This window comes from Impatiens glandulifera, chromosome 3 (genome assembly GCF_907164915.1).
Source record: "Impatiens glandulifera chromosome 3, dImpGla2.1, whole genome shotgun sequence".
Classification (NCBI taxonomy): domain Eukaryota; kingdom Viridiplantae; phylum Streptophyta; class Magnoliopsida; order Ericales; family Balsaminaceae; genus Impatiens; species Impatiens glandulifera.
Genome location: NC_061864.1, coordinates 21,199,563 through 21,219,847, shown reverse-complemented (window position 1 = coordinate 21,219,847; position 20,285 = coordinate 21,199,563). Strand labels below are relative to the sequence as shown.

At 32.3% G+C, this 20,285-nt stretch overlaps 1 protein-coding gene across 1 annotated transcript; it reads right to left on the bottom strand.

The window, feature by feature from the left end:
* Positions 1 to 890: 890 nt before the first annotated feature.
* LOC124928749 (trimethyltridecatetraene synthase-like) lies at positions 891 to 7,855 on the bottom strand. The gene is made up of 4 exons (XM_047468996.1): positions 7,434 to 7,855; positions 2,069 to 2,247; positions 1,636 to 1,969; positions 891 to 1,541 (listed from the first exon to the last, which is right to left on the bottom strand). Exons 1-4 carry the CDS (start codon positions 7,821 to 7,823, stop codon positions 909 to 911), a joined length of 1,536 nt encoding a protein of 511 aa, XP_047324952.1. The 5' UTR covers positions 7,824 to 7,855; the 3' UTR covers positions 891 to 908.
* Between the last annotated feature and the right edge of the window lie 12,430 nt (positions 7,856 to 20,285).

Sequence of the window (20,285 nt, the reverse complement as noted above, 5' to 3'; positions counted from 1 at the left end):
ATCATTTAAATATTTTTTATAGTTACTTCGAAGAAGAATTTATTTGAATTTTTAAACGATGAACGTTGAAATAAAGTAAGCCGAATGAACTAATATAATAATGTTAGAAGAATTTTTACAAAATATTTAGAGCGAAAATTAAAATTATCATTATCCTATTATTGATAAACAATATCGAGAAAGATGTCAATAGAGACTATGTATATGACCGAAAAAGTGATAGTCACATCCAAATTAGGAAAGTATATTACCAATACAATTGAAGGATATGAGAATCAAACGACTCATAACGATTGAGAATATTGTTTAGATTATAAAAATTTTGAAATGAAAAATTCAATACGGATAAATAAAATTGAATCGAAAAAAAAAATAACACAACTCTGCACAATTAAATCCAAAATTAAATCAAACAATCCAAACATATATTCTTGCTCTTTTTTTTTGGTAAGAACCTGTAATACAGGTCGAAAATGATACATTACATATGGAAGAAAGGAAAGAAAAGAAAAGACATATATTCATTGTGATTATATTGCTATTAGATGCACTAAATCAAATCATGTTGATCATAAGATGCAAAGATACAAAACAAAATGAGGATGATCATTTTATTCACCATTAAATTGCTAAGAATGTCTAAATTCACAATGAGGAGAAATCATCTAGAAAACAAAATTGTATAATTTTGAAAGAGTTGATATAACACAATACAATAAAAGTTGTAAATTATGTTCCGGGAGTTCAGTCAACCCATTTTTGTATTATTTTATAAATTCCAACATATATATATATTTTTGACATGTTTCTCACCAAATTAGTTAGTGCTAAGAATCTGCTTAAGAGTCTAAAAGATCCCTGATAATGTCATGCTAAATTTAATATATATTTGACATTATTATTAGTTTTTACATAATATAGTACATATTTTGTGGAAGCCTAGGCTCAGCCACAGCTACAAGAGGGATTTTCTTTGTAATTGTAAGACCAAAAATTTCTTCCATATTCAAGTCATCACTATTCATTCCCTTAGGCAAACTCCACTTATACCCATGTAAGAGGTTAGCTAGGCTTGTTTGGATTACCTTTAGTCCTAGACTATACCCGGGGCACATTCTTCTGCCAGCCCCAAATGGCAAAAGCTCATAATTCTGCCCTTTCATGTCAATTGTCTTTCCAATGAACCTATCTGGGTTGAATTGTTCCGGTTCATCCCAAAGTGTCGGATCTCGTCCGATGCTCCACGCGCTCACTAGGACTCGAGTTCCTTGAGGAATGTCGTAACCTGCAACTTTACAATCCTCAATAGACTCCCTCGGCACAAGCATTGGAACTACCGGATGCAACCTCATAGTTTCTTTTGTTATAGCATCTATGTAAGGGAGATTTGGCATATCTTTCTCTTTGACCCAACGGTTAGGGCCTATGACGCGGTTCAACTCTTCATGTGCCTTCTTGAAGGTCTCCGGATTCTTCAACATCTCTGACATTGCCCATTCTGAAGTGATCGTAGAGGATTCAGTTCCACCGCTTAAGAGATCCTAAAAATATAGTAAATCAAACTTCATTACAAAACTCGCTTCTAATTCTAAAAAGTAAAAGAATGAAAAATACATAGAGTGCATATATATGTACCATAGTGAAAGCTTTGACACCTCGCCTTTCAAGCTTGACCTCAAGAGTCGAATCATCGGCCAATTCTAACAACACATCCATCATGTCCTTGTTATCGGAGTTTTCCCGATCAATGGACCTCCTTGCGATATGCTCTTCAAGCACATATTCTAGGAATTCGTCAAACTTTTTGCCCAAGACTTTCATCCTTTTGACGTACCCGCCCAAGTCCAAGAAGGCCAACCAAGGGATTGAATCCCCTATAGTAAACACCCCATTTAGTAATAACAACTCATCGATCATCTCTTTCAACTCTTTTGATGATACGATTGGATTCCCGTCTTTATCTATATACCTATTTTATATACAAATTTAATTTTTATAATTAAATAATCAAAATACAACACTAACATTTATACACTATTAACATTTTTATAGCAATGATCATTACTACCTCTTTCCAAGAACCATTCTACTGATGATATTAAAACTCAACGTGCTGAAATGATCCTTAAGTGTGATCGGGGTTCCAGCTGATTTAAACAGGTCTATAAGAAACGAGTTCAACTCCTCGACACGGATGAACTCGAAAGAATCTAGGCGCCTAGCGCTGAAGAGCTCCATGAGGCACATCTGTTGGGCCTTATGGGTCCAGCCCAATTAGGCAATATAAAACCAAATAAACCCTAATTTTGTTTCTCTCTCTACCACAATTTTCAGAGAGAGTTCTGTGAAGAGATCAAGAGAAACAGAGTGAAGAAAATACAGAGGAAGAAGAAGGGAAGAAGATATAGAGGAAGAAGAAGAGAAGGAGAACAGAGTATCACCTTCTTTGTCTTGATTACCCTCAGGTTCATTTCTCTCTTACTTGTAAAGGGAATTTCATGTTTTCTCAAACCTAGATTTGTTTGGGTTTGAATGAAATTAGTTTCTCTGTATGTATACCTCAACTTTAGGTTTAAAGTTGAGAGGAACAATTGTATCGGTTTCTTACTGATTAGTGAAATCTGTTGGTTTTGCCCCGTGGTTTTTACCCTCCGTGTTGAGAGGGTTTTCCACGTAAATCTGGTGTTCTTTATTACTTTGCTGATCTGCTAGTATGATTTGGTTGACTTGTGAAATTAATCAGATCAATTGATTTCAATAGGAAGTATTATTCAACTTGAAATTCCTAACAAGTGGTATCAGAGCTGTTAGGTTTACTTTCTATTGAAGAGTGTTTTTCCCTTAGGTTCAGATGGAAGGCAGTAGCACTATGATCAGGCTGACAAACAATAACTGGCAGATTTGGAAATCCAAAATGGAGGACATCCTTTATTGTAAGGATCTGTATGAGCCAGTTGAAGGAGATAGTGCAAAGCCAAAAGAGATGGCTGAAGCTGATTGGATAAAACTGAACCGGAAAGCAGTCGGCACAATCAGACAATGGCTTGATGATAGTGTTTATCACCATGTAGCAAGTGAGAAAAGTGCTCATGAGCTATGGAAGAAGCTAGAGTCATTGTATGAGCAGAAGACGGCAGGTAACAAAGCGTTTCTGATCCGAAAGTTGGTAAATCTGAAATTTAGAGAAGGCACAGGTGTTGCTGAGCATTTAAACGAGTTCCAGAGCTTGATTAATCAATTATCAGTGATGGAGATGACCTTAGAAGATGAGCTACAAGCCTTATTGCTATTGGGATCATTGCCTGACAGTTGGGAGACATTGGTTGTGACTGTTAGTAATGCAGCTCCGAATGGTGTGCTTACTATGAGTATAGTTACTAGCAGCTTGTTCAATGAGGAGACAAGAAGGAAGTCAACTAATACAAATAGTGCACAGGCCCTAGTCACAGAGAACAGGGGAAGAGCTGAACACCGACAACAATCAAGAGGCCATAGCAAGTCAAGAGGCAGATCAAAATCTAAGGGGAGAGAATGTTATCACTGTGGTAAAGAAGGTCACATGAAGAAAAATTGTAGAGCCTGGAAAAGACTACAGAATGAAGGCAAAAATCAGAAGAAAGATGATGAAAACAGAAATACCACAGCCACAGTAACTGCAGAGGATGTAGTTATTCTTTCTTGTGAAAAGGAACAATATCTACATGTAGAAGATCACCAAGGAGTTGAGTGGATAGTTGATACAGGTGCTTGCTATCATGCTACACCGAATAAAGAGTTTTTCACCACGTACAAGGCTGGAGATCTTGGTACAGTGAAGATGGGTAATACTAGTCACTCAAGCATTGTGGGTATTGGTGACATTTATTTGCAGACAGAACAGGGGCATCGGTTAACACTGAAAGATGTGCGGCATATTCCTGATTTACGTCTAAATTTGATATCAGGTGATGCATTGGACAAAGATGGATTCAAGCATTATCTTGGTGGTGGTGAATGGAAACTCAGCAAAGGATCAATGATTGTAGCAAAAGGGAAGTCGTGGCATTCATTGTACAGAACACATGTGAAGGTACTCAAAGATGATCTGAATGCAGTACAAGCTGAAAGCTCTCTAAATCTGTGGCATCAACGCCTTGGCCACATGAGTGAGAAAGGGCTGCGAATTCTGGTGAGGAAGCTGCACATCCCCTCAACCAAAGATGAGGTTCTGGATCTATGCGACTACTGCCCATTTGGTAAGCAACATCGAGTCTCTTTTAGTCAGACATCAGAAAGAAAACATAATGTGTTAGACTTGATTTATTCTGATGTGTGTGGTCCTTTTGAAGTGGAGTCATTGGGTGGCAATCGATATTTTTTAACATTTATTGATGATGCGTCTAGAAAGGTGTGGGTTTATTTTATGAGAACAAAAGACCAGGTATTCAATTACTTTCAAGAGTTCCATGTCATGGTAGAAAGAGAGACAGACAGTAAGCTGAAATGTCTTCGCTCTGATAACGGGGGAGAGTATACCTCCAAGGAATTTAAAACATATTGTACCAAATATGGTATTCGACATGAGAAGACAGTGCCTGGAACTCCGCAGCACAATGGTGTGGCTGAGAGAATGAATCGCACCATTGTAGAAAAGGTGAGATGCATGCTGAAGATGGCAAAGTTGCCAAAACAGTTTTGGGGAGAAGCAGTTCGCACAGCCTGCTATCTCATAAACAGGTCGCCATCTGTTCCTTTGAAATTCGAGATACCAGAAACAGTATGGTCTAAGAAGAATGTTTCATACTCACATCTAAGGGTGTTTGGATGCAAAGCATATGTGCATATTCCAAAGGAACAAAGATCCAAGTTGGATGATAAAGCAACTCCATGTATTTTCCTTGGATATGGAAATGAAGAATTTGGGTACAGGTTATGGGACTCAGAAAAGAAGAGAATTGTCAGGTGCAGAGATGTTGTGTTCTTTGAAGGTCAGACAGGGATAAGTCCAGAAATAATTGAGAAGTCAGAGAGGGTTGATGAGTCCATAGAACTCATACCAATTCCTTCACATGTACAGTCAACAGTAACGGATGAAGATGAACAAAATGAAGAAGCCACTGAGGAAACCTCTGACATGAATGGTAGTAATGATGATGAGAGTGTTTATGGTGTTCCTGAGCAGGGGGAGCAACATCGTCAAGAGGAGCCAGAAGAGCCCCCATTAAGAAGGTCTGAGAGAGAGCACCAACCTTCTAAAAGATACCCTTCTTCAGAGTATATCCTGTTGACAGAAGAAGGAGAGCCAGAAAGTTTTCAGGAGGCACAAGCTCATAAAGACAAAGTTAAGTGGCATGATGCAATGAAAGACGAGATGAAGTCATTGCAAGAAAATGACACATATGAGCTTGTGGAGCTTCCTAAGGGCAGAAAGGCCTTGAGAAATAAATGGGTGTTCAAGCTAAAGAGAGATGAAAATGGAGAACTTATGAAGTACAAAGCCCGACTGGTCGTAAAGGGTTTTGGACAGAAACAGGGCATCGACTTTGGGGAAATTTTCTCACCAGTGGTAAAGATGACTTCCATTCGTGCAGTGTTAGGTCTAGTATCTGGCCTAGATCTTGAACTTGAACAACTTGATGTAAAAACTGCATTCCTTCATGGTAACCTTGAAGAAGAGATCTATATGGTGCAACCAGAGGGATTTGAAGTGAAAGAAAAAGAAAACATGGTTTGCAAATTGAAGAAGAGTCTATATGGTTTGAAACAAGCCCCGAGACAGTGGTACAAGAAATTTGACTCCTTTATGATGAGTCATGGGTACCAGAAAACCAAGGCAGATCCATGTGTTTTCTTCAAAAGATTTCCTAATGGAAAATTTATAATCCTTTTACTTTATGTTGATGATATGTTGATTGCAGGACAGGATGCTCTGTTTATAGCTATGTTGAAGAAAGAGATGTCCAAGACATTTGAAATGAAAGACATGGGTCAAGCACGCCAGATATTGGGCATGAAGATTACTCGTGACAGAAAGGCTAAGAGACTTTGGTTGTCACAAGAGAAGTACATTGAAAGGGTGCTTGAAAGATTCAACATGCAAGGAGCAAAGAAAGTAAGTTGTCCACTTCCTAGCCATTTGAAATTGAGCAAGAAGTTGTGTCCATCAACAGAAAAAGAAAAGGATGAAATGTCAAGTGTGCCATACTCCTCAGCTGTAGGGAGTTTGATGTATGCAATGGTTTGCACTAGGTCAGATATAGCTTATGCAGTCGGTGTGGTAAGCAGATTCCTTTCTAATCCAGGAAAACAACATTGGGAAGCAGTGAAATGGATTCTTAGATATCTAAGAGGCACTTCCAATTTGTGTTTGAGTTTTGGAAATGGTGAACATGTGCTAGAAGGTTACACTGATTCTGATATGGCTGGAGATCTGGATCACAGAAAATCCACTTCAGGTTATGTGTTTACTTTTGCAGGGGGAGCCGTGTCATGGCAATCCAAACTGCAGAAATGTGTGGCTTTGTCAACCACAGAAGCAGAATACATTGCAGCCACTGAAGCTGGTAAAGAGCTATTGTGGTTGATTAGATTTCTCTTGGAGCTTGGTATGCAACAAGAAGATGCAGTTGTTTTCTGTGATAGCCAGAGTGCTATAGATTTGAGCAAGAATGCTACATATCATTCCAGAACTAAGCATATTGATGTGAGATTTCATTGGTTAAGAGATGCAATAGAAAGCCAGCAGATGAAGCTGAAGAAAATTCACACTGATAAGAATCCATCAGACATGTTTACGAAGATAGTTCCAAAAGACAAGTTTGAGCTTTGTTGTCGGTTTGTCGGCGTGAATACCAAGTGATGACTTGAAGATCGGTGTGCCTCTCTCCGTGGGCTGGAGGGGGAGATTGTTGGGCCTTATGGGTCCAGCCCAATTAGGCAATATAAAACCAAATAAACCCTAATTTTGTTTCTCTCTCTACCACAATTTTCAGAGAGAGTTCTGTGAAGAGATCAAGAGAAACAGAGTGAAGAAAATACAGAGGAAGAAGAAGGGAAGAAGATATAGAGGAAGAAGAAGAGAAGGAGAACAGAGTATCACCTTCTTTGTCTTGATTACCCTCAGGTTCATTTCTCTCTTACTTGTAAAGGGAATTTCATGTTTTCTCAAACCTAGATTTGTTTGGGTTTGAATGAAATTAGTTTCTCTGTATGTATACCTCAACTTTAGGTTTAAAGTTGAGAGGAACAATTGTATCGGTTTCTTACTGATTAGTGAAATCTGTTGGTTTTGCCCCGTGGTTTTTTACCCTCCGTGTTGAGAGGGTTTTCCACGTAAATCTGGTGTTCTTTATTACTTTGCTGATCTGCTAGTATGATTTGGTTGACTTGTGAAATTAATCAGATCAATTGATTTCAATAGGAAGTATTATTCAACTTGAAATTCCTAACAACATCTTCCGCGCCTGCCGCCAGTATGGCCCGTAAGGGGACCACGTGATGTTGGAGTAGTTGTAGGCGGTGTATTTTCCGGCACTAAAATTTGGGCGGTTAACGAAATTGGCATCCATAGTCTTTAGGAAAACCTTAGCCATCTCGACGGAGGAGCCAACCACCACCAGGAAAGAACCGAACCTTAGCTGCATAATGGGTCCATACTTAAGGGTGAGTTCGTGAATGGAGCGGTGGGGAAAGGGGCCAATGAGGTTAAGGTTTCCGATTATGGGCCAGGGTTTAGGCCCTGGAGGCAGTGCTAGGTTCTTACGACGGCGGCGGAGGAGGGTAGAGATGAGGATGAGCGCCGCCGTAAACAGACAAGCAATCCAATGAAGGCACTCAATCTCCATGGTATGGTATGGTTGGTTAGGGGAGAGATTGAGGGAGTGTGGCTACCAAATACTCACATCCATTTATAGTGGAGGAAGAAGATGGATATCCATATTAATTATTTGATATTTTTTTAAATGTTAATAAATTATTGTTATAAAAAAATAAATTATTTAAATAATTAAATTATTTATTATTATTATTTTTTTAAAATACTATTTTTATTAAATATTAATATATTTTAAATATTTTCAACACTAATCTAATTTTTTAAAACTAATACTATAAAAAAATTACGTTAAAAATGTGATTTTAAAATTTAATTCAATATTTTTTTATATAATTATTAAAAAATATTACAAAACTTACTTTTTATCCCTTCGTTTTATTTAAAATTGTTTTGTTATTTTTTTAAGTCTACCTAAAATCATATAAATTAAAAACATTCAATATTCAATTAGATTACCAATCAAATATAAAGTTCTATCAGGGTCTAATATTGCTTATTATTATATTTATTTAGAAAAAATAAGAATATTAAAAAAATTATCTAATCAATCCATTTAAGTTTTATATCTATAATGATTTTGATTATTTAATAACAAAATTTGATGGTGCATTCTTAAAATTCGATTACACCTTTAGGCATAAACTCTTAGGTGTGTTTGATAACCCTGAAATTGGCATTGGAATTGGAATTGAAATTAGAGGGTCCAATTCCAATTGTTATGTTTGTTAGACACTTTAATATTAAGAATTGAAATTGGAATTCGAATTCCAATAGAATTCAATATAGTGTAATTTGATAGTTCTCAATTCTAATCTTTTTAGGTCGGAATTGTAATTCCAAATTAACACGTTTTTCACGTTTTTGACATGTTTAACATGTTTTCACACATTAAACACGTTTAACACATTTTTAACACGTTTAACATGTTTTTCACATTATGACACGTTTAATACGTTTTTGGCACGTTTAACACGTTTTTGACACATTTAACACGTTTTTCACATCCTTGACACGTTCAACACGATTTTCACGTTTTTAACACATTTTTGACACGTTTAACACGTTTTTGACACGTTTAACACAATTTTTACGTTTTAATACGTTTTGACACGTTTAACACGTTTTTCACATTTTGGCACATTTTGCACGTTTTGACACGTTTAACAAGTTTTTCACATATTTGACACGTTTAACACGTTTTTGACATGTTTAACATGTTTTCACGTTCTTGACACATTTAACACATTTTTAACACATCAAACACGTTTATCATGTTTTTGACACGTTTAACACGTTTTTGACACGTTTAACACGTTTTTGGCATGTTTCACACGTTTAACACGTTTAAAATATTTTTAACACATTAAACACGTTGTTCTCACGTTTTACATGTTTTTTACATTTTTGACACGTTTGACACATTTTTAACACATTTAACATGTTTTTGACACGTTTTAACACGTTTTTCACGTTATGGCACGTTTAATAAGTTTTTCACTTATTTGGCACATTTAACACATTTTTGATACGTTTAACACATTTTTATGTTTTTGACACGTTTAACACATTTTTGATATGTTTAACACGTTTTTACGTTTTTGACACGTTTAACACATTTTTAACATGTTTAACATTATTTCATGTTTTTGGCACGTTTAACACGTTTTTGGCACGTTTAACACGTTTTTGACACATTTAACATGTTTTTTACGTCCTTAACACGTTTAACACGATTTTCACGTTTTTAACACGGTTTTGACATGTTTAACATGATTTTCACGTTTTTCATACGTTTTGACACGTTTAACACGTTTTTCACACACTTAACACGTTTTTCACATTTTGGCACATTTTACACGTTTTGGCACGTTTAACAAGTTTTTCACATATTTGACATGTTTAACATGTTTTTGACATGTTTAACACGTTTTCACGTTTTAGACACATTTAACACATTGTTAACACATCAAACACGTTTATCATGTTTTTGGCACGTTTAACACGTTTTTGGCACGTTTAACACGTTTTTGGTACTTTAACACGTTTTTGATACGTTTTCATGTTTTTTACACGTTTAAAACATTTTTAACACATTAAACACGTTTAACACGTTGTTCTCACGTTTTACATGTTTTCTTACATTTTTGACACGTTTGACACATTTAACATGTTTTTGACACGTTTAACACGTTTTTAACACGCTTTTCATGTTATGGCACTTTTAACAAGTTTTTCACTTATTTGGCATGTTTAACACATTTTTGATACGTTTAACACGTTTTTACGTTTTTGACATGTTTAACACATTTTTGATATGTTTAACACGTTTTAACGTTTTTAACACGTTTAACACGTTTTTAACACATTAAACACGTTTATCATGTTTTTAGCACGTTAAACACGTTTTCGACATGTTTAACATGTTTTTCATGTTTTTGGCACGTTTAACATACCAAAAACGTGTTTAACATACCAAAAACATGAAAAACATATTAAACGTGTGAAAATGTGTTAAACATGTTAAACGTATTAAAAATGCCAAAACGTGTTAAATGTGCCAAAAATGTGGAAAACGTGTTAAACGTGAAAACGTGTTAAGTGTGTCAAAAATCTGTAAAACGTGTGAAAACGTGTTAAACACGCCAAAAACGTGTTTAACGTGCCAAAAACGAGAAAATTTTGTTAAACGTGTGAAAAATATGTTAAACATGTTAAACATGCCAAAAATGTGAAAATGTGTTAAACTTGTCAAAATGTGTGAAAAACATGTTAAACGTATTAAAAATATCAAAAATGTGTTCAACATATTAAAAACGTGAAAAACATGTTAAACGTGTGAAAATGTGTTTTAAGTGTGATAACGTGTTAAACATGTCAAAAACGAGTTTAAACGTGCCAAAAACGTGTTAAACGTGCCAAAAACGTGTTAAACGTGTAAAAACGTTTTGAAAATGTTAAACGTGTTAAACATGTCAAAAACGTGTTAAATATGTTAAAAACGTATTAAACGTGTCAAAAATGTAAAAACATATTTAAGAAGTTAACAATTTTTAACCAATATTTTATTTTACAAACATAGGAATTGGAATTAAATTACAATTCTATCATTTTTTCAAACATAGGAATTGGAATTGAATTACAATTCTATAATTTTTCCAAACATAGGAATTGAATTGTAATTCAATGTCAATTCTCATGGAATTCAATGCCAATTCTCATGGAATTTTTCCAATTCTCATGTTTGTGTTACTCAAGCCGACAATCCCTCAATGGACGAACCTTTAGGTTTTCTCACCAAAGTTTGCGTTACTCAAGCCGAAATTTCCTCCAAGGATAAACTCTTAGGTTTTCTCACCAAAGTTTGCTTTACTCAAGCCAACATTCTCTCCATGGACAAACCATTAGGTTTTTTCAAGCCGACATTCTTCCACTTCTTCCCTTAGGTTTTTTTTATCACCAATGTTTGTGTTACTCAAGCCGACATTCCTCCATCAACGAATCTTTAGATTTTTTCACCAATGTTTGTGTTACTCAAACCGACATTTTCGATATGGACAAACTCTTAGGTTTTCTCACCAATATTTGCGTTACTTAAGTAGACATTCCCTCCATCCCTAGTTCATCAAATTTACTGTTAAATTTAAAATATAAAGTCTTATTAGCATAGTTGGTTAATGGGTTGTACTTGTTTGGTTAGGTTGCAAGTTCAAAAGATACATATAACATTTTAAATTTTACTTTAACCGTTTTAAGTTTATGGGTGGGTCAACCCACAATCCGACCCAAGTATCCATTTACTCTCACATATATATCCAAATTAATCATCTGACCCAAGTATCCACTTACTCTCACATATATATCCAAATTAATCACAGCTCTCGAATCGACAATTCGAACATTTTTGAAATTAAGCATCATTATATATATATATATATATATTAGTTAGTTAAAAATTGAAACTTATATGGTTAAAATATCCCGCGTTCATCAAATTTGGTATTGAATTTAAAATATAAAGTCTTATTAGTTTAGTTTGTTAAAGAATTGTACTTGTTTTTGTTAGGTTGTAAGTTCGAAATATACATATAACATTTTTTATTTTATTTTTAACCGTTTTAAGTTTATGGGCGGGTCAACCTACAATCCGACCCAAGTATCCATTACTCTCAAATATATATCCAAATTAATCACAACTCTCGACCTGACAATCCAGACACTTTTGAAATTATATATATATATATATATATATATATATATATATATATATATATATATATATATATATATATATATATATATATATATATATATATATATATATATATATATATATATATATATATATATATATATATATATAACGCTACTCTTAAATAATTTAATCAATATATTGATATTAAACTATTTGAAACTTAAAAAATAAATTCTTTTGTATTACTTAGAAGATAATTTCTAAATATTTTATTTTTATTAAAATCAATTGATGTAATTGCTAAATAATATTAAAAACATACATTTAATTTAAATATTAATTTGTAAGAGATTATATTATAAAATATAACTTAATTATAGACTTGAACGTACCTATAGGAGTGATGTCTATTTTAAATTATTTTTTAGAATAAATTGTTTATAAATAGATTTTGAGATTATTTTAAATATTAAGTATAATTTTAAAATACAGATATAAATTTAAATAATCACTGATTGATTTTTAACTCACAATAAAGTACTTTTATATTCAAAATGACATTAAAAATAACTATATAAATCCTATATTTTCACGGGTAAAAATATATAATATTATTCAAATTTAATTAATTTAAAATTAATTTTAATTGATAAAAATTAAATTAAATTAAATTTAAAATTTAATATTAACATATATTTTAAAATTCGTTAAATATCTAAAGCTTAAAAATATTAATTTTATAAGTTAAAAAAAATTTAAAATGTATTTTTTATTAAGTAAGAATCAAGTCAACACCATTTATCTTGTTATTTATTATAAATCATCTAAAAATTTTATTTCGAGTTGTGTCATATAATTTGCTCTTATCTAAAGTAATGTTAAACATGCTTTACACTATTACCAATCACTTATCTATTACCGCAACTTTTTTTACCATCATTTCGACAACCAACCACCAATCACACAATCCACATATCATATTGTGACCTAACACACTTTCAAACACCTAGTATCTCTCGTCAAATCAACCACCATTCTTAATCGACCTCTCATATAATGACCTCACATTTTTCACATGCCTTTTATAACACTCGACAAACCAACCACTAATCTCAATCGACCTCTAGTATCGTGAGCTCACACATTTTCATATTTCGGTCAATCAAAATTTCATTCATATTATTTTTAACTACTGATATCTCAATTATTATCGGTCTTTTATCCTTACAAATCTCACATCTCATCTCATTATTTTTACTCTTACTATAACCTCTTATCTTGTGACTCTCACTTTTTTATATTCCTCTTTATCCACTCGGAAAATCAACCTTAACCTCACACACTTTTACAATTCGATTAATCAACATTTTATTTATATAATTTAACCACTTATATCTCATTTATTACTATCCTCTTTTATATTATTGCCCTCTTTTTACCCTCACTTCGGTAAACCAATCACCAAATTTCAATCGAAATCTCATCTCGTGACCTCACGCACTTTCATACACCTCTTATCATCGTCAAACCAACACCAATCCCTCAATCGACCTCTTATCTTGTGACTCACACTTTTTCATTCTCTTTGTCCCCTCAACAAATAACTAACCAATAACAATCGACCTCTAATCTCGTGACCTCACACACTTTTACATTTCGGTCAATCAACATCTCATTTATATATTTTTAACCACTAATATCTCATTTGTTACTAACATCTTAAATTATTCCCCACTTTCGGCAAGCCAACCATCAAATCTCAATCGACATTTCATCTTATGACCTTAAACACACTTTCACACAAATTTTATCCCTCGTTAAACCAAACATTAATCTCCCCAATCAACCTCTCATCTTATGACTCACACTTTTTCATATGCCTCTTTATCCTTTTGACAAATCACTCACCAATCCTAATTTTTCGACATATAATCTCGTGACCACACACACATTTTTACTCCGATCAATCAACATCTCATTTATATATTTTAACCATTGATATCTCCTTTTATTATCGGCTTCTTATCCTGACAAATCAACCACAAATCTCCACCTCACATCTCATCATATTTACTCTTATCGTGAATTCTTTTACCACCCCCACTTTAACAAATCAACAATCAATCCCCCAATCGACTTCTTCGGTCAATAAACATCTCATTCATATATTTTTAATCACTAATATCTAATTTGTTAAGAATACCTCTTATATATACCCTTACTTCTGCAAACCAACCACCAAATCCCAATCGACATTTTATCTATGTGACCTCACACACTTTTACACACATCTTATCTTCTCAACAAACCATCCATCGATCTTATTCGACCTCTTGTGACTCATATTTTTTTATATGTCTCTTTATCCACTCGACAAATAACCCACCAACTCTTAGTCGACCTCTTTTACCCCTACTTCAACAAATCAACAACCAATTCCAATTGATCATACACCTTTTATCCATCGTCAAACCAATCACTAATCCCTTAATTGACCATCATCTTGTGACTCACATTTTTTTATATGTCTCTATCCCCTCATATGCCTCTTTACCCCCTCGACAAACAACCCACAAATCTTAGACGACCTCTTTTACCTCCATTTCAACAAATCAACAACTAATACCAATTGATCACACACCTCTTATACCTTGTCAAACCAACCACGAACCCCCAATTATCCATCATCATGTGACTCACACTTTTTCATATGCCTCTTTATTCCCTCAGCTGACAAACTAATTATCACCCGACCTCCATCTCGTGACCTCACACTTTCAAATACTCGTCAAATCCAATAAATTCGACCTCACACTTTCACATGCCTCTAATCCATTATTTAAAGGTTGTTCCACAATATGTTATACTCTAGAATGCATTCTTTAACATCGATCTCTTAAATATTCATAATACTCACTTTTAAATTTTATATTTTGTGATTCAAACTGTGGTATTAAACATTAAATGTGAACACCTTAATCGTTAGACCACTTGAGATTGTTGAATTTTTTTTTTTATAATTTTGTGTATATATATATATTTTATATTTAATATGTATTACCAATTAGTTAATTACTCATATCTTGTAACTCACACTTTTTCATATGTCTCTTTATCAAGTTCGAAACATACATATATAATTTTTAATTTGATTTTTAATCGTTTCAAGTTTATGGGCGGGTCAACCCATGATTCGACCCAAATATCAATTTACTCTTACATGTATATCCAAATTAACCACAACTCTCGACCTGGAAAACTATGCAAATTCAAATTATATATATATATATATATATATATATATATTAGTTAGTTAAAAAGTTGAACTTGTATTATTAGAAATTATTGCAAGTTCATCAAATTTGGTGTTAAATTTATTATATAAAATATTGTTAGCTTAGTTGGTTAAAAAGATGCACATGTTTTTGTTAGGTTGCAAGTTTTAAACATACCATATAGTATTTTTAATTTTTATTTTTAACCGTTTTTAATTTATAAACGGGTTAACCCATGATCCGACCCAAGTTTACTCTAACATGTATATCCAAATTAACCCAATTATCGACTCAACAAACCAAATAAATTCAAATTAAGCATCATTATTATATATATATATATATATATATATATATATATATATATAACCACCAGTCCAGCACTATAATTGATTTGAGAAATCTATAATTAACTCGGGGAAGAATGTCAATTTTACACACCAAGTTGTAAGTAGGCGTCAAATTTATTTATTAAGTATCAAAATTTTATTTATATATATTAACTTGTAAAAAAGTGTCAATTTTGTTTAAAATAACGAAAAATATTAAACACCGTCAAATTTTTTGCCATATTTAATATCCACCTATTTTTAATTTTATTTTTATATTGACATTACTTTATTTATTTTTTATTCAAACAAACCATTAAAATCTTCCATTATTCATTCTTTCTCTCTCTTTATCCCACAACTATTTATTTTTCTTTTTCCTCTTACATTAACTCCAAGTTTTTTTCAATTTTTACTTCTTTCTTCTTCCAATTAACCCCAAGTAAAAGTGAAAGCTCCATAATCTAAATATTTTTAACATTGTCATTGGTGGGAGTTTTTGTTTTCATAATAGTTACACTGGTTAAGGTTTATGACTGAAATGTTTTGAACAATAACGACGATAGTTTAAGGTTATGTGAGAAAGACTTGGATTTGGTGGTTACAATTGCGAGTTGATAAAGTTTAACAGTGTAACTATTATGAAAAAAAACTCTCACCAACGACAATGACAGTTTAAAGTTCAGTTAAAAATATTTAGATTAAGGAACTTTCACTTGGGAGTTAATAGGAGGAAGGAGAAAAGAGGAAGAAGGTAAATATGAAAGAACTTGAGAGTTAATAGTAAGAAGAGGGAAAAAAATGGATAGTTATGGGATAAAGAGAAAGAAAGAATGGATAAATAAAGATTTTAATGTATTGTTTTAATGGAAAAATAATTAAAGTAATGTCAATTTTAAAAAAAAATAATAGTTGGATATTACATGTGGCAAAAATTTTGACGGTGTTTAACATTTCCGTTACTTTAAACAAAATTAACACTTTTTGACAAGTTAGTATATATAAATAGAATTTTGATACTTAATAAGTAAATTTGACACCTCCTTACAACTTGGTGTGAAAAGGGATTGCAACTTGCCCAATAAGAAAATGAGCCCGAGTGAAAGAGTTGTAGCTAAGGAGTTTGGAGCCCTTGAGTTCTCCGCCGGTAATGGGAAGATGAGCTTCCCCATTGGAATGGTATATGCTCGAGGAGCCTGTCCATGCCTGCTTATCCAGACCAAACAGCAACCTTTGGTCCTTCGGGTTGAGGCTCAAGGCGGGAATCGTAAGCCCAAGCTTGCGGGGGGCATGGGGCTACGAGATTCCCAATTGTTGAACGAGGCCTTTATCATGAAAGTGGCTTGGCAATTACTCACCAATGAGGATTCCTACTGGGTACAGGCATTGAAAGGTAAATACAAGTGGGGCGTAGTATGAGGGATTAGCTACCCGCAACTATCCGATCATCAACTGTGCAACAAGCAGTTCCATCTCTCAAGTTCACCAGGATAAAAGGCCACCATTACAACGGAATTCAAATTACCATTCTACATCTTCTTGACTTGCAGGCTGAAAGCAGTACTAGCCCCGCACTACTACGCTCTTGGTCTTGCCTAGGTAAAGAAAAAGAGTCGAAAGGTCGCGGGAATATATTAATCCATCAAGAGGCTTTGACCACAATTCCTTGATCTCATAGCTGCTATCGAGAAGGGATTGATTCTATTCACAGACAGCTTTCCTTCTCGCGGCTATGAGACAGATTCACAGTAAGCACATGATTTGAGGAGAAATCCTTTCCTGAGCATGATGCTATTTGATCGGTAATCATAGGAAGCCGCTGGGATTTGCCGGCCGAGTGAGCCTTTCACCTGGCTAACACACAAAAAATAAAGCATGGGTGTGTAAAATTGACATTCTTCCCAATTAACTCGTGGTTGGGTTTTGCCTTTAAGGCGACCGTTGCCTATTTGTGTTTTTCTTTTTCTATGAGAGAAAAAATACTTTGAAAAAAAATAATTAAATCTAATATAATTATAATAATAATAATAATAGAGGAAATTTGGAAGAAGAAAAAAAAAGTCTATGTTCTCTCTTTACAAAATCTTTTTTATCACATTAATGGATAAGTTATTCTCACCCATTCTTTTCCCAAATTTCTTTATAATAATAATAATTATTATTATTATTATAATAATAATAATTATTATTATAATAATATACCAAGATAAGGTTGAATGGATTGGACTATATATACATCATTAAGTAGAAGCAGCCATGAATAGCTTTAGAGTTGTGAGAGTGTAAATAAAGTTGAAAACGAGAGGACCACTGATTTGACATGATCTACCACAAGATAGAAATAAAAAATATTAAATATTTAAAAATTAATAATAATAAATTTAAAAAAAAATAACGTTTAAAATATAAATGCAGGGCTAAACATGGCCTTATGAAAATTTAAATTTCTTTGAACGTAAAAAAATCTCAAGCATGGCCTTATAAGGTGCTAACATAGTATTCGCTTGAAAAAACATGTTATTAATTACTAAAATCAAGTTTTATGTAAATAATTCACTATCTTATTATTTATAAAAATGAAAGTTTGAATTGTCATATTTGTAATTATGATTTACATAAAATAAGGTTATAAAATAAGGTTTAAGTTGAATAATCTTATTTATATGTTTTTTTTAAATAATAATACGGTCTTAGATTGTCCCTAACATGACCTTCAGAACTGAAAAATTGAATATTATTTGAACATAAAAAAAATCTCAAACATGACCTTATGAGGGGCTAACATGACATTCGTTTGCAAAGAATATGTTATTTACTAAAATCAAGTTTTATTTAAATAATTCACTATATTTCTTTTAGAGAGTTGAGTTCCGTTTCTTCTATGGAGTGCGACTAATCTCCGCGGGTTAATCACACATATCCCATAAACACACTTAATCATTTAACGAGCCGCAGAACTTGTCGTTTGACGGGTTCGAACCCAAGACTTCAGGGACACTGGGGATATTCATCTCTTGTTGCCACTAGGCTAGAAGAGGGGCAATAATCTACTATCTTATGATTCATAAAATTGAAAATTTGAGTTGAATAATCATATTTGTAGTTATGATTTATAGAAAAATAAGGTTTGAGTTTATTAATCATATTTGTAATTTTTTTAATAATGACCACGATCTCAGATTGTCCCGTGCATGGTCTTCGGAACTGAAAAATTGAAGTTTTTCTAAACATAAAAAAAGTTCCGAACATGGCAATATGCGGCGCTGAACATGACTTTATGAGGCGTTAAACATGACTTTATGAGGCGTTAAATATAGTCTTATGAGGCGCTTAACATTATATTCAAAAAAATAATTTTTTATACTTAATTTTAAAATAAAAATAAAAAAGGTGACATGTGACAAGTCATGTCGGATTCGTGGTTTTGTTTTTTTGGTTATAGCTTTGTTGCTCTAATAAAAAAATTTAAAACTTTATTTGAAAACTCCAAAATTCCAATAAATATGTATGTAACTTATATTTGGAAACTAATTTAGTCTAAGTTGCGGGCCAATGAGATCAACTTCATATCCTTCTACATTATAATTATTTTTTTAATTATTACTCACATATATACTCATTTCTTTCTTGAGCAATTGTTTGGATTTTTATTTTGGATTTTGTCCCAAAATTTTTATTTAATAAATAAAATAAGTTATCTACAATGTTAATTAATATAATTACAAAAATGTCCTTTTAATATTTAAAAGTTAATTTTTTTAAAAATAAAATAAGAATGATATTAATGGTCCCATAATTGGGCTGCCCAATAATCATGTAGACAAACTTGAAAAAAATGTTGCAGTCTTAATTTTAGTTTAAATTTTGTGTTTTCTTTTATATTTAAACGCATAATTAAATAAAAATTATATTTTTTTTACTCTAAACATTATCTGCCTTAATTTTAGTTAAAAAATATTTTTAGTGAGTTTAGAAATCAAAACCAAATAAAAATTACAATTTTTATCTCATATCATTAAACTAAACACTTTTAATTTGAAAATTCAAAATATTTAACTAAAAGCTTTTATTTTTTATTAAATGCTAAACATTTTTATTTTAAAAAAATTTAAAAATTTAACTAAAAGTTTTTATTTTTAGTTCGCGTGGAATTGCCGAGTTTAGCCAAGGGTCAGCCTGGTTCAAAATATTAATAGTTGTAAGTGTCATTTAATGGGTTGCTTTAGGGTAGGACCGACCATAATTGTGATAGAGAGAAATTTTCTTAAACTTTATTTTAAAACAATCCTAGAAAATCACGTATCAAACTAGCTCTAAATTAAATGTGTTTGATATTTTTTTTTTTCATAATTAATATCTTCAAATTATCTTAATTGTTTTATTTGTTTTCAATTTTCATAATATTTATTATAGTCAAACTGAATAAAAATAGGATTAATATTTTTATAATTAAAAAATAATAATTCATAAAATAAGATATATATATTTACATTAAAAAAGTTATTTTTAAAAAGACATTTCATAACATTTTAAACTCTTTAGTTACATTTTATTTACATAATAAATGTATTTTTTATTTAATTGATCACAATTATATATATATATATATATATATATTTAATTCAAAATAATAATTTAGACAATTCAATTATAACAGAAGTAAGAGCACGAATTAT